This window comes from Aethalodelphis obliquidens, unplaced genomic scaffold (genome assembly GCF_003676395.1).
Source record: "Aethalodelphis obliquidens isolate GAN/ISIS:26980383/991018 unplaced genomic scaffold, ASM367639v1 scaffold7, whole genome shotgun sequence".
In the NCBI taxonomy this organism is placed as follows: domain Eukaryota; kingdom Metazoa; phylum Chordata; class Mammalia; order Artiodactyla; family Delphinidae; genus Aethalodelphis; species Aethalodelphis obliquidens.
In genome coordinates this window covers 18,895,896-18,910,986 of record NW_020837951.1, presented here as the reverse complement: position 1 = coordinate 18,910,986, position 15,091 = coordinate 18,895,896, and the positions used below count along the sequence as shown (strand labels likewise).

At 43.9% G+C, this 15,091-nt stretch overlaps 1 protein-coding gene across 13 annotated transcripts in view; it reads right to left on the bottom strand.

Moving 5' to 3' along the window:
* Positions 1-15,091, bottom strand: part of TNC (tenascin C) — a 93,782-nt gene that overhangs the window by 19,868 nt on the left and 58,823 nt on the right. For 9 of the 13 annotated variants that reach the window (XM_027105072.1, XM_027105074.1, XM_027105075.1 and 6 more), the window contains 2 exons: positions 7,233-7,505; positions 5,411-5,683 (listed from right to left, as the gene is read on the bottom strand). The exons of 1 other annotated variant lie outside the window; for it this stretch is intronic. In XM_027105072.1, the coding sequence (XP_026960873.1) occupies positions 5,411-5,683; positions 7,233-7,505 (546 nt within the window). The remainder of the gene's footprint in view (positions 1-5,410; positions 5,684-7,232; positions 7,506-15,091) is intronic. 3 more of the 13 variants (XM_027105073.1, XM_027105076.1, XM_027105085.1) reach the window with 1 other exon arrangement.

Below are 15,091 nucleotides of genomic sequence, written 5' to 3'. Positions count from 1 at the left end.
GTTCTTTGCAATTTATAAGGATTAACCCTCATTTAGAAACCACTGAGGTGTGGTTGTAGCCATTTTACAGAGGACTAAACTGAGGCTAAGTTCTCCAATGAACATTCTTGTGATATGACCTTTCTAAGTCCCAGGAGCAGAGCTGAGCACAGCCCTGGGATCTTGGAAATAATGTTCACATGGAAACTGACCTCGACAAACCCATTCCCAGAACTGGATGGAGGTCCAGAGCCAGAGGAGCAACCTCAGACCTTTCAGCAAAGCAAACACCCCTTGGATATTGGGTCTACCTGGGGGAAAGCCATGCCTGAGGGACGGTTCCTGCTACGTAAATGCCTCCCCCGCAAACCCAGTTTCCTTTGGTTCTTCCCTGTGTAGTTTTTGGCTTAGCGTTTTGCCCTCTTCAGCTGACCACGCTTAACCATAGAATTCAGGAAACAATTTTCAGGTCTCCAGGGAACTCACTTCCTCATCTTTTCCCCTCTGCATCCCACATTGATCGTTCAGTTCTGAAACCCACAGCCCACTTTGGGGAGCTTTTTTTCTCTCTATTTCTGTCTTTTTCTCTCCTCCTACGGCGTTCTCCTGTGACCTGCTAGCCACCCTCAGATTCTGTGGCTGCCTGGGGTGTTGCCCTCTCCTTAGAAAGCTTTGGAAGCCACAGGGGCTCTGGAGCCTGGAAGATCTTGATTGTCCAAATACCACGGAGAGGCTGGGCAACCCGGGGCAGTCCCCTTCCCTTCCGAGAGCCTCAGTTGCTCCGTCTCCATCTTTCCAGTGGGAAAAGTGGTGCCCACCTTCAGGAATGTTTTGAGGACCTAGCAGAGATAATGGATGTGAAACCCGAGCACAGAATCTGGCACGCAGTAAGGGTTCAGTAAACATGCTGGCCCTCTCTTTTTTCTTTCTTTCCCACGCGATTCTTTTTTCCAGGGGCCACCTGAGTTTTGCGGTAGCCCCCAGGAAAGATCTAGATGAGGCAGAATGAGAAAAAAAACCCCGTGGGGTGTGTAAACTCAGGCACTGGGGCTCTCCTTCTGCCAGGCTAGTCCACTCTGACCTTCAGTCCGACTGTGAACCTCGCTGGGGCAGGTCCTGGCACATTTTAGAAAGTGTATCTTGTGGCCACAGCTCTCCTCTCTCGATCCCAATTTTCTCATCTGCAAAATGGCAATATTATCTGCCCTGGCAGATAAGAATTAGTAACCTCATCTGTCATGCACTCCTGAGGGATGTGCTTGATGAAAGTGACAGTAGGAAGATAGATAGCCATGTGTCATCTGAAGAATGGCACAGTGGTGGTAGAATTCCAGGGTCAATGGCATTTTTAGGCAACAGACCTTCCTAGGTATGGAAGACAATTTGTATTTTAGCGTGTGTCCTTCTGCCATAAATAGGGCCTGCAGGTCTCCAGCACCACAGCGGAAGAGATGGTCAATAGGAACCTGAAGGCTGAGCCTCAGAGAACAACTAAATCATATCTATTGAAAAGTTAGGGAGACCCAGGAAAGGCAATGCCTCTGTCTCTCTTTCCAAGAAGACTCTTGGTTTTCAATAAAAATTCCATTAGGAAAACATTTGGAATTGCTAGAAATTCTCAAGGAGGATGAAGAGTACTTCTGTCTGTTATCTGTATAAAATGTTGCCTCCCCAAATCTGGAGCAAATGTCTTTAATAATGTGACCATTAATAATCATTTAAAAAATTCTCCCTTTGACATATTTTTATTCAATACTTAATATGTGAATCGTGATAAGCTCAGGGGACGATTATTGTAGCCAGTGTGATTTAAGAGCAAGGATTTTGGAGTTACACCGACCTGGGTTTGAATTCCATTCTGGCTTTCCTAGCTAAAAACACCTTAGCCCCTTAGGCCTCTGTGAAATGGGGCTGAATGTGACGCTTAGACTGTCTGTGTCATGTGAGTCAGTGAGGTAAAGTGTGTCAGTTGCCCTGCTGTGTGTGGCATGAAGTGCATGCTCTGTAATCGATAGTTTACACTTTATGAGAGTCAGAGGCAAAGGCACTAGGCATAAGGAGCCTGTTTCACTTAGAAGGGAGGATTTCTGAGCACGTGTCTCTGCAGACCTGCTGACCCAGGTCCCCAGACACGATGCCATTGCAGCTGTGTGGTGTGTGGTTTTAAGTCCATCTGAACTGCAACTGAGCGGGGGAGCTGGGAGGCTGCCTGGCTGGGAGAAGTGAGGTAGAGTGGGAGGGGGCACATTCTGGGAGTTGGGAGAGGGGCTGCCCCCTTGGCTTTGGGGGTGTTTGGGGGTGGTGATGGTGCAGGTTAAAGAAGCGTTTCAGGGTCCTCACTACCCCCGAGGTGAGCCATCTTACTCTGGTTTTGGATTTTGAACCACTTTCTGTCTATTCTGGCGACCGTCCCGATGGTATACAGAGGCATGTTGGCATTTAACTCCCCAGAGGCAAAAGAAGCTCCTGGCAACTCTGGGCTTCCCAAAGCGGAGCCCAGGCTACTGTGAAGAAGTGGCTCAAACCACGGAGGGGAAGAGGAGCCACTGCAAATGCAGAGATTGACAGAGGAAAGAAACAACCCATAATCTAAGGGTCTGTAAGTAGGGGGATGGTTAAATAAATAAGGCATATGGGATTATCTCTGAGATCTATTAATAAGCAAGGAACACACACACACACACACACTCATACACACACACCCCCCCCCCCCAATGTGTGGAAGAGTGGGTATGTTAACCTCCACACCAAAAGAAAAAGGTGAAAAAAAAAAGGGAACGTAGACTTATGTCTAATCTTATCTGTTTGTATAGCATATTTCTGCAGTGATTCAGAAGAAGGTGGTAATACTGACTGCTTCTAGATAGAACAACTGCTTCTAGATAGAACAACTGGTGTCAGGGACACAGTAGAATAGAGACCTCACTATATATCCTTTTTTTTAACTTTTGAATTTTGAACCAACTGGGCCATTAAAAAATAAAATGTATGGGCTTCCCTGGTGGCGCAGTGGTTGAGAGTCTGCCTGCCGATGCAGGGGACATGGGTTCATGCCCCGGTCCGGGAAGATCCCACATGCCGCGGAGCAGCTGGGCACGTGGGCCATGGCCGCTGAGCCTGCGCGTCCAGAGCCTGTGCTCCACAACGGGAGAGGCCACAGCAGTGAGAGGCCCGCATACAGCAAAAAAATAAAAATAAAAAATAAAAAAATAAAATAAAATGTATGTTAAATCACCCAAACATAATATTAGCTAATATTGTTACAGTGGACAAGGAAACTAAATACTTGACATTTATGATGTGACATGAACCTCATGGCTGACCTTGGAGTTAAATTCTATTGGCCAGATGAGGGGACTGAGGCTGGGAGGGGAAGGAGACTTGCTCACGCTCACATAGCTGTGGGAAGAGGTAGAGCAGGGATCTGAGTCCAGGGGATCTGCCCAGAGGCTGCAGGCTTAACCTTTCAGCTACACTGCTTCTACCCACGCTCCCTGGCGCTGGGGCACTCAGGGCTGCCAGCTCATGTTCAGGGAGTGAGAGGAGAACCTGCGGCAGCTTTTACAGGGAAAAAGAGGACCAGAGAGAAGGGTTTACAAGGAGAAAGAATGAAAACACAAAAGGGAAACTTTACGAAGCTGATGAGGTAAATCGCACGTCTGCTGTGATCAAGAGTCACCTCTCCCGTCCTCGCCAGGTACCGGAGCACACGTGTGTACACGCATACACCAACGCACACGCTTCTCTTCGGCTGTGAGACGCAAGGCCCCAGAGAAAAAAAATCAAAGAAAGGGCACTCCTAGAGGGCCTTTTCTTTTCTCTTGTTCTTAGGAAAAAAAAAAACAACCTCATGATTATTCGTTTTCATTTTTGCTTTAGAACTGCGGAGCCCCTAGAAAAAAAAGATCAGCAAAACAAAACCAGTGATCAGAACCAAACCAGTGATCAGAACCAAACCAGCGATCAGAACAAAACCAGCGATCAGAACCAAACCAGCGATCAGAACAAAACCAGCGATCAGAACCACACCAGCGATCAGAACCACACCAGCGATCAGAACAACACCAGCGATCAGAACCACACCAGCGATCAGAACCACACCAGCGATCAGAAGTAAACTTTGAAAAGCAGTGTTTAGAAACCAAGGGCAGAATCAGCCTCTGATCCGAAGCCACAGGGAAGAGGAGACAAGGACCCGCGTCCCCGGGATAGGGTCTGTGTCAATAAGAAACAGGGTATTTCTTCTGGCTGAATTGCCGCATGTCTACAAATACCGAGTATGATTTCTACAGGTGGCTTCTCGGAGCTCATTAGGTCCTGAAATTTGGCATCAAAAAATACTCATCTCTGGACAAAGGGAAGGTTTTGGCTAGTGTTATGCTCTTTGCCTGTCAGAGATGGCAAGTGTGTCTATTCGTTGGTTATCTGTCACCTAGCCCACTTCTATTTAATAATATTAAATAACTTGGCATTTGGGTTCTACCCCAAATCTGGCTGTGTGACCTTAGGCAAGTCACTTCACCTTCTTGGGCCACAGATTCTTCGTGCACAAACAGAAGAGTCTGGGCTACATCATTTCTCAGGTCCCTTCTACCTCTGCCTGTAGTTCTGTGATTCTTCCCCCTGGTTCCTCTGAAGCAGTGGTCTCTAGCAAATGCTCCGTTTCTGTACCTGCCTCAGTTTCCTGAAGGAATTCACCCTACCTGTGGAAGGTCATTCCTTTTCTCTTTAAAGAGTCATATTAGTCTTAGTATTATCATTATAAACAGTCATGTTATAACCATCTTTTTTCGTTCTCCTCGAAACAACTCATATTGAAAAGGATTTTCATTTCTCCCTCCAGTGCCATTTAGAGCTGCCATGAGCATCAGATAAAATGACTGAGCCTCGTGAGGAGCAGCCTGCCGACCGTGCCAGCCTCCTCTTTTTTCCTTCTCGATCAGGATACTGACCATTTCACACATAGCATTTTATAAGTATTAATCTTTATAGGTGGAGGTACCACTTCTTCATTATTCCCTGCATAGTTTGAACATTTGACCAAAGAATAAGGAAGTATACCTCTGGATAAAACATGATAATAGGTAGAAGGAAGGGCCTTTGGAATTAAAAAAGAGAAAAGCAACGATTGTAATGACCATCTTAATGACAATAATAAAAATGTTAATAGCTCTCATTTGCTCAGCCCTTGCTGCATGCCAGGGCCTCTGTATGGGCTTTCCATGAATTATCTCATTTAATCCTCACAACACTATTAAGTAAGTGGCATCGTACTTTTTGCATAAAGACTTAGCCATGGTCACCTAGTCTATACTCAGGAGTCAGGATTCAAACACAAGCTTGTCTGCATCCGAAGCTCTTGTAATTTCCCAGCCCTGTGAGAAGAGGAACAGAGAACTTTTCTCTATTCTCTCCCATTTATATACGGTACCTGTTGTTGCTATAGCACTGACTGGCTGGGATCGCCTTCCACTGCTTATTCCATAGAGTTCAATTTCGTATTCAGTGGCCTCTCTGAGACCTGTGATGTCCCTGGTACGTTCGGGGGCAAGTAGGGTTATTTCCAGTGGTTCAGACTGCTTTTTGGTATCTCTGATTTTGAGAACAAAGCTGTCGAAGACCCCTTCATCAGCTGTCCAGGACAGACGGAAACCGTCTGGGGTGGCATCTGAAACCAGAAGGTTGTCAACTTCTGGCTCGGCTTCTAGAGGGGGAGAAAATGGTGGAAGGAGGAGAGAGAATATCATTCAGCAGCCCGTGCAATCTTCTCTCCAGTGGGGGTATCAATATGGAGTGATGCCCCAGCTCTCAGAGGTAGAAGTGTCCTGAGATACCGAAAATAAAATTATCAAACACGAACATGTCTAGTAGATCTAGGAGAGGGGAAGGATGGAGTTGACACATTCAATACAAGCCAAGTGGGTGCTTGCATGTGTGAGTTTTGTCTAAAAGCAATTCTGTAAATCCACATCTGGACTCAGCAGTGGCCCCTCCCATGCATTATTAAACAAGTTCAAAGTCAGTAATTTGTTTACATTTGCTCTCTGTCCGCCAGTGGCTGAGTGCCCGTGCTCTGTGAGACCCTCTTTTCTTTTTGAAAAGACACATAAACCAGCATTAATGATCTGTAGAGCTGCCCGTGATGATACTACTGATTATATCTCCCTTGATCCTGAGGAAAATGGCTTTTAAAATGTTACAAGTGTTATGTTCCTTTTGGTCTTTTTCTTGGAGCTGCTTTCCTAAAGAAGGCTCCTACTCTTGACTGGCCTGCTTTGTGTTAACCATTCAGTAAGTGTTCAGATGGTAGAACTAAGACTTGGAACCTCTTGTGCTACGTACTTCAGACCCAAGGTATTATCTTGAATTGCCTTAACTAGACAAAACTCAATGTCAAGGTAAATTTAGAGCTGAGTTTCCCAAAGTGCACTTAGAGCAAACTATTCCTGTTTGATCATAATCCATTGTAAAATAAGTTTGGGAAACATTGCCTGGGTAAGTCCCTCTTGGAGAGAAGCATGCACATTAGAATGTTCTCTAAAGCCTTGTGGTCAAGGATCCTGTTAAACTATGTTTAACTCCATGTTTCCAAAACTTATTTGAACATGGAACTTCTTCACTAAGTACCTTTGAATATGGAGTTAGTAAGCTCTAGAAAGACTTTGGGAAATACAGATTGTGGACTGTTAAAGTTGTTCATGCTATATTTCTCTAGGAAGTATTAGTGTTGAGAAAATTATGCATTTAGTCTGTACTGAAGAATCTCGATGATATTAGTGTTTACCAGTATAAGTTCACAGTTGGTTTTCCAATGACAAGCCCACCTGGGAAGTTTGTCAAGACCACAGTTGAGGCTTTGAGGTGACAAACGTAGTAAATAAGTTTTTGAAATATACTCGTTGGTATATTTCTTTTGAGAAGGCTGAAATGTAGCTGGGGACCAGCCATGATGAACACAGAGGAGGGTGACGTGGAGTAAGCACGCAAGAGCTACAGACAAGACATGGCCTAAAGGATTTGGGATGCCTAGTGGAAACATTTCGACCTTCTCGTATCTGGAGTGGGAGAAGGGGAGAGCTTGTTAGAGACATAAGACAAGAGAAAATGTTGGGGGGGTGACATAAGGAACAGGCCACATCTATGGATTAAGTAGGGAACATGGACAGGGGTGTTAAAACCGTGGTGATCTTGTAGATGGATTACATGGAAGGGAACCAGGAAGAGGAGAAAATGGCTCACTTGAGCCAAAATACCTGTAACAATCTCAGCCCTCAAGGGCTTGGTTTGGTGCCCTTGGGTGAAGCCAGAGACCGTGACCTCATAGCCAATGCCGGTTATGAGGCCTCTAAGCTCCAGCTTCCTCTGGGTTCCTGAAAGTGTGAATTCCTGGGGGTCCAGCAGCTTCCCAGAATCCACCACCGTTACTAGGAATCTGTCAAAGGCATTCTCCGATGCCATCCAGGAAACTGTGAACCCGTAGGGATTAATGTCGGAAATGGTTAGGTTTTCCAGAAGGGGCAGGGCCTCTGAAAGAATGGAGGGGTGAAAATAACTCAGGTTAGCAGCACTGACTCTGCTGGGAAAGCACAAGTCTCCACGAGCACTGGTAGATACCCACTCAATCATTAAACATGTTACATACTCAGAAAGTGCATATTTCATAAGAGCTTATTGGGTGCCAGAGGATGTTGTCTTGTGTAAATCTCTCAACCAGCCTATGAGATAGATATTATTCCCATTATACAGGCAAGAAAACGGAGCTTCAAAGAAGTTGACTGACTTGGCCAAAGTCACAGAGCCTAGTATGTGAGAGAGCAAGATTTTAGCTGGGTCTGACTCCAAAGACCATGAATTTTTCCTGATAAAATCAAATATCCTGTGTTGGGTTTGGACTCCTTTGTCTATTTCCCACTAACATGTAGTCTTGAAGGACATCAGCTTTTTAATTTTATTTTTTAAAGTATACTTCCTTTTCGGTATACTTTGTATGTTTCTATTCCACTTCTAGTTCCTATTTTGAATTAAGTTGAATAGGCCAGTTAGTGACATACATCCTCACCAGCTGAGATAAAGGGATGAGGTAAGATTTTTCATGCGTCCGAATGTAACCACTTATGATTATGGCCCAGTAAGGAATACTAAGATTTGCTAATTCTCTTGCTGTTTATTTTCCTGGATAAAGTTAGGCTCTTCAGTAAGTTCTGTCACTATTTGTTCATTCGTTCACCAGACATCTGTGTCTCAGGCACTCTTATTTCATAGGTGCCAAGGGATGCCCCAAAGGAATGACCTTATATCAGCTTGGTTTCTGTCAATACTTCCCAGTTGACAAGGCTTCACATCCATCATCCTACTGAGTCCCCACAATGACACTGTAAGTAGATATTACTACCCCTTCTTCTCCCCCGTGGCAGCAAAGGAAGTAGAGAGGTCAGTGATTTATCCAAGGTCACATATCCACTAGGCGGCTGAGCTGGGATCCAACCCACATCATCTGACTCCGGGTTCAATGTTCTTTCCACACCCTAAGCCAAAGTCTAATAATTAGTCAACCCCATGGGTGCTGGCAAGACCTGAGGCATAAGCAGGGTTAGTGGAGAAGGTCCAGTGGCTCCCCTCTAATAAAACAAAACACAGTCATGGTGCATGTGTTTGTTTTTCATCAAAGTGGGCCTGGGGATGGGGATTCCATGGCCAAGGCTGCTTTATCCACATCTAGGTTAGAGCCTGCTTTTTCACTGAAGCTAAATGGAAGCATTCAAAGAGATAAACGACCTTACACTAATGCCCAGAGTCTAATCCATGGAATGTAAAGAAAAATGTTTAAAAAGAGATGTTTGGTGACTGAAAGAACGAGTAAATGAATGCCCTAACCCCCTAAGCGGAGATTTAAATTTTGCTGTGGCTTGGATTTCCAGTACTTATTTTGAACCACTTGGTGTTTGTCTTGAAGCTTTTTTTTTTTTTTTAAGCAAATAAGGATCTCCCCCAAATCATAACTCTATCAAAGACAAAGATGAAATCACATATACTGTGCAAACAGGCCTCTTTGTCTGCAAGGCAAGGGTTTCAAATTCTGTTGCAGAGCTTTGTTTAGATAAGTGGCGCCTTTCTCTGATAACTGGCCTCCTTGCACTTCCATGCCATCAAAGCGGAGAATTCTGATGAAAAGGAGGACGTTCAGGCTAATTAGTCCATCAAGGGCTTGTTATTTATAGTCCCTTATGTTCAGTTTTTTTTTTTTTTCTTTTCTCTTTTTAAAATGTGCTTCTTTTAAAATGCAGAGTCTTTTCACATCAAGGATTAGCTGAGACAATGCTGTAACTGGATCTAGGATTCCCAAGACCAGCCTCCCTTTCTTCTCTCTGTTCTGTGGGAGGTCCTGCAAGAGGCTACAAATAAGGGCCTGATGGGATCCGTGGCCGGCCATGCTTCCCCTCCTGGGCAGTGAGGTTCTTAGTCATGGCTACTCCTCGCCTCACCCCACTAAGGAATTACTTGTTCTGCATCTGAAGACTGAACAATTGAATTCACATTAGCTAACTGGACAGAAAGCATAACTACTCTCTGATCTTACCTGAAAACGTGTAGTGTTCTCTTAAGAATAATAGGAAAGGGCTTCCCTGGTGGCGCAGTAGTTGAGAATCTGCCTGCCAATGCAGGGGACACAGGTTTGAGCCCTGGTCTGGGAGGATCCCACATGCCGCGGAGCAACTGGGCCCGTGAGCCTCAACTACTGAGCCTGCGCGTCTGGAGCCTGTGCTCCGCAACAAGAGAGGCCGCGATAGTGAGAGGCCCGTGCACCGTGATGAAGAGTGGCCCCCGCTTGCCACAAGTAGAGAAAGCCCTTGCACAGAAACGAAGACCCAACACAGCAAAAGTAAATAAATTAATTAATACACTCCTTGCCCCAACATTGAAAAATAATAATAATAATAGGAAAGTCATGATTGCAGAGGTCTATTGTTTCTATCTAGGCTGTTGCTTTTCCTTTTCTTTCTTTTCTCTTCCTTTTTTTTTTTTTTTTTTCTTATTGCTTATTTTTGAGAACACTACTTTCCTCATATTGTTGGGAGATAGAGGAAAGGACCCAGCAACTGTAAAATGCCTCCGGGATGCCAGGCAGTTAAATTGCACCACATCCATTTAATACCTGAGAAGAGGCTGCCAGAGGTGCCTGTGAATTGAATATCTTCTCTTCATACATAAAGGAGTGGGGTTCAGAGAAGTTAAGAACTGGCCAAGGTTATGTAGCTAAAAAGATGTGGGAGAGGATTAGGAACCACATAGCCTGATCTGAAGATCCCCATTCTTCTAGGAAACCATGCTGCCTCTAGTTAAATATGTAATTGAACTTATTAATGTATTTTACTTATGTAGATAAATAGCAATTTATAGCAATTCAGACCTCAAGAGAGGCCTGGTTTAAAGTGAAAATCAGCCAGCAAAGTTGGTCTCCTAAAAATTATCATTAGTGGAAGGCAAGAGACTTCTAAATATTTTCTGAGGCTTTTCAGGCTAGAGACTTGGTAAATTGACACCATTTGCATCCTTTGCCATGGATTTAGGATAATTTCAGGAAAGGAAATAGAAAACCATCTGTTTTTGTAATTTAAAGAGAAGTAAGAAGTCGAGTTTAATGAATGGTTAAGGTTTAATTAAAATTGAGATTTATTTGCTATCTTAGATTGAACCTTCCTTAATCTGTTGTAGATGTCAATCTTAAGAAGTAACTTTTTTAGAAGAAAAAGATAAATTATTTTATTTCTGGGGCAGGTAGTTCATGGGCTGCTTTACCTAGCATGACTTATGGACAAAATCCTGCCTTGGGCCATTTGTAACTTAGAACTCACTCTTCAGCCAGGATCTCCAAACCGTGACTCAGAAAACCTATAAAACTGGGCACAGGATTCCCTGGCAGTTTTATACAACTGTTGAGTCTACTGGCTCCATTTCCTAAGAGTGGCTGTGAAAGGTCTCTCTTTGCAAGAGTATTTGCTTTCTTTTCACGTAGAAGTTTACATGTGGAATGAAGGCTATATTTGGGGTTGAATTTCCCTTTAGAATGCCTATCCTCTTTCTTTTCCCCATTTTAGAATTCTGAACAGACAAGCGAGAACCTCTGAATGAGTACCTGTCACGACAAAGGCAGTGAGGGGTCTGGTGGGGTCCCCAGCCCAGGTGGTCCCTGCCACACTAACGTCACAGCCAGTGTTCTCCACCAAGCCTGTGATGTGAGCGTGCTGTGCGTCTCCTGAGACTGTGAACTGCCGGGGCTCCTGCAGCGAGGGAGAAATCCTAACACTGATAACAATCTTTGCAAAAGGCCCGGCTTGAGTGGTCCATGACACGGTGAAGCTGTCAGGGGTAATATTGCTAAGGATTAGCATACGCCCAGCAGTGGCTCTGGCTCTGAGGGAAAGGAACATGGGCAGAGAGAAAGAGAGACACATTATGAGAGGAAGCAGAGGATTTCTACAGAACGTACCCATAGAATATGAAAGTATCAATCCCTCCGAATATTTGCAGAAAGGTAGTGCGTTAGGTTGTGTCCACACCTGCGTTGGTTATAATGTTAGAAAATACATTGCTTTCTCTGCAGGTGTGGACTTGCATTTTTTTTTTTTAAGTAGAGACGTGACCACTTGCTGGTCATGTATGAAGAAAAGTGAAGAAGCCATTATAGCAGTAGATGAATTATTGTAAAGATGTATTAAGAGTACATTTTCTAAGGTTTGTGATGGGACACTAGCTCTGTAAGATGTTCCAAGAAAAGATAGCTTCACATTATATTGAATATTATATCTCACCCTAGAGATTCACGAAGCATACTAGCATTTTGAAGGCCTCAGAATGCTGGTTCTGTAAAGAAGCCTACTTAATTTTGTTTAGCCCAGCACTTCATAAGCTTATCAATGGATACCTTTCCTGAGGAATATTCTCTGAACATCTCAAGTTGCTGGTGTGCCACTGAACATGCCTTAGAAAACGCTACTTTGGAGTTTCCCGATTTAGTCTTCTGTGATCTGTTTGGATTGTAGAAATTAAAGGTTAATATCCACAGAAGAGAAATTCTTTGTAGTAGTCAAAAACCCAAATGTATGAACCATAGGAAAATCCACATCTCACTCTAAACACTATAAAGGTGAAAATGTCCTCTATTTAAAAATTCCTGGTATATGTAAAAGTTAAAGGAAAACTTGAAGTTAGACTTTGCATTTTCTGATTATGAAATTCACTTATTGGATAATTTGGAAAGATGGATGGTTCCCCTGAGGTTAAGTTTCTCTTGTCCCTTAAAATCTAGATAATCAGTGATGAGAACAATTCATTTTTAATGTAGGGGGCCTATACTGCTAGTTTCAACTGGGATGTATATGGTCTGGCCACCTAAATGCACATTTATCAAATAATACTAACATTAAAATAAGTTCAACCCAGACTGTATTTTAGAGAGAGGCAACAGTCCTGGAGGATTGAGATACTAGGGTCAGGATTTAGGGTTGGGAAGAAGCAGACTCTTTCTTCCAAGGACTCGGGTGTTGTTTTGCTGCAGCTCCAGTATTTGGAGGAAAGAAGGAGCTCATCTGGATAAACTTTAACCGGACAACTGCACAGCATAACTCAATGCCATAAAGTCTCTAAGGACAAATGAATCTGGCTCAGAAGCAGAGGACAGCCGTAAGTAATGGCATGGGATTTCCTCCTTAGCAATTAGTTAGAGAAGCTAATGATGCTATAATTTTCAGGTACAGCATTGGCAAATTACCTCAACCACAGAAAAAGTGAAATCCTTCAAATGGGACTCTGTCTGCTTTTTCCTTATATTTTGCTGTGGAAGGAATCTCCCGAATTAAGGACGCACGTTAGGACTCTTTTCATGCTACCAGACAGAGACCGGCAGTGCCAAAACCCAATAAGACCTGGGTTTGCAAGGTTAGCTTAACCTCTAGCTGTCTCCCAAATGATGCAACCAAGCTGAAAAGCGAGTTGCGAGAAGAGAACTCAGAGAGTGGTAGTTAGGGGCCGGTCAGTGTTGCATGCAAGCTAGGGCTGTTTTTCTTTTACCACTTCTAACCCTTTGAAACAGTTTCTTGACATGTTGTCTGCTTCCAGGAAAGACAGACATTTTCAAAAACTTAATACTCTGAATGCTCACCACATGCACCAAGATTTGAACAAGATGATAGATGAAAGGAAGACTCTGACACTTTGTGACAGATGTCAGTGGATGACAAAACATGCTTGATAGAGTAAATGTCAAAAAAAGAGCAGTCTGTAGGGAATGCAGACAAAAGTCTCAAGAACAAGATGAGACCACTGGGTCCTCTCGTGTGGGACTTGGGGTGTGCTTTGGGGTCTTTTTCTCTGCATGCTAGTGACACTGCTTTTAAAATCTTGGTGGAGAGAAAGAGAATGTAGATCGTTCTGACCGAGGAAAACAACAATGGCATGAACACACCCCTTTGAATAAGACACATGGGCAAACTTTGATTAGAAAGACCACAGGCAGACAATAATGGGAACTGGAAAAGATTATTCGAGATCAGATGAAAGGATGGCTTGGAAATTCAACCAGACCACATCAGGTTAACTCTATACAAACAAACAGAGCAACTCCAGATGTGAGTGGGTATTTAGAAAAAAGAGGTTGACACAGAAGTTCCTTAATTTGGGGTGAGAATTTTTCCTTTTAAAGTTTTCAAGCTCTGATTTGGATGTCTCTCTCAAATTTGAGAAGGATCTGGAGGGACCAGGAGGGTGAAAAATGGGTAGAGGTTGATTTTTTTGGAACGCTCTTCGGGGGAAGTTCAAGGGAGAGTGAAGAACCCATCGTGGGAAATACATGTGGTTGCTTGGACCATCAGGGTCTGAGCACACTGCCTGCCAATCAGCCCGTGAAGGTGGACAGTGTAATCAGAAGAAGCTTTGAGGTTGGTGATGACAAAGCTGCGAGACGCCGCAGGCACAGAACGTACCACCATTTCCTGGAGGTGGTCAGAATTCCTAACTTCTATAAGAAAGCTATCAGAGGTAGACTCCTGAGCTACCCATGAGATGGACACACTGCCCGAGGTCACATTTGAGACAGTGAGGCAGCTAAGGAGAGGTTCAGCTACTAAAGCAAGAAGAAAAAAATACGAAAGTGTGTCAGTTCAAAACACTATTAGAGGCACTTCCCTGGTGGCGCCGTGATTAAGAATCCGCCTGCCAATGCAGGGGACAAGGGTTCAAGCTCTAGTCCGGGAAGATCCCACATGCCGCGGAGCAACTAAGCCCGTGCGCCACAACTACTGAGCCTATGCTCTAGGGCCCATGAGCCACAACTACTGAAGCCTGCATGCCTAGAGCCCATGCTCCTCAACAAGAGAGGCCACCGCAATGAGAAGCCCGAGCACTGCATCGAAGAGTAGCCCCTGCTCGCCACAAGTAGAGAAAGCCCACGCGTGGCAATGAAGACCCAACACAGCCAAAAAAAAAAAAAAACACAAAAAACAAAAAACAAAACACTATTAGAGGGTCAAAATCAAAACATGTAAGACTAAATCCATAAAGTTTTAGCCTTAACCCTCTGGTAAAGACACTTGCCTTTTTTTGAAAACCAACTTGAGCCGTGAGGAAGAAATATATGTGTTTGACTAATTTCCCTAGGTTTTGGTATACTTTCATCTGGCTGGGCTGAGAACTAGATATTGCTGGCTCACTGCTTTTCCTGTGGTCCATGCTGATAACACTTTGTGGACTCATGTGGAATGAGGGCAGACTCTCCCTCAGCTGTGAGTGACTTAAATGATAGATGCTCTTGATACTACAATGTTAACCCTTTTCTTAAATTGCCCTAGAATATGGGACCCCTTTTTGTGATCAAGAAGAAAAGACTCTCCTGTGCTTACTCCACAAATAACTTTAAATTTCAGTTTGTGATATCTAACTTTATCTCTCAAGAGAAGGCATTGTCCAAAATGTGCTAAGAATGCTATTTTGAATGGACAAGGCTCTCCTTTCTGAATTCACATAGAATTGTCTTTTGCTGCATTCCAGAGAGCATTTCCCATAGTGTGTATGTCACAGATACCGCGGATTTGGTGAAAGTGGTTCACTCTTTTGTTGA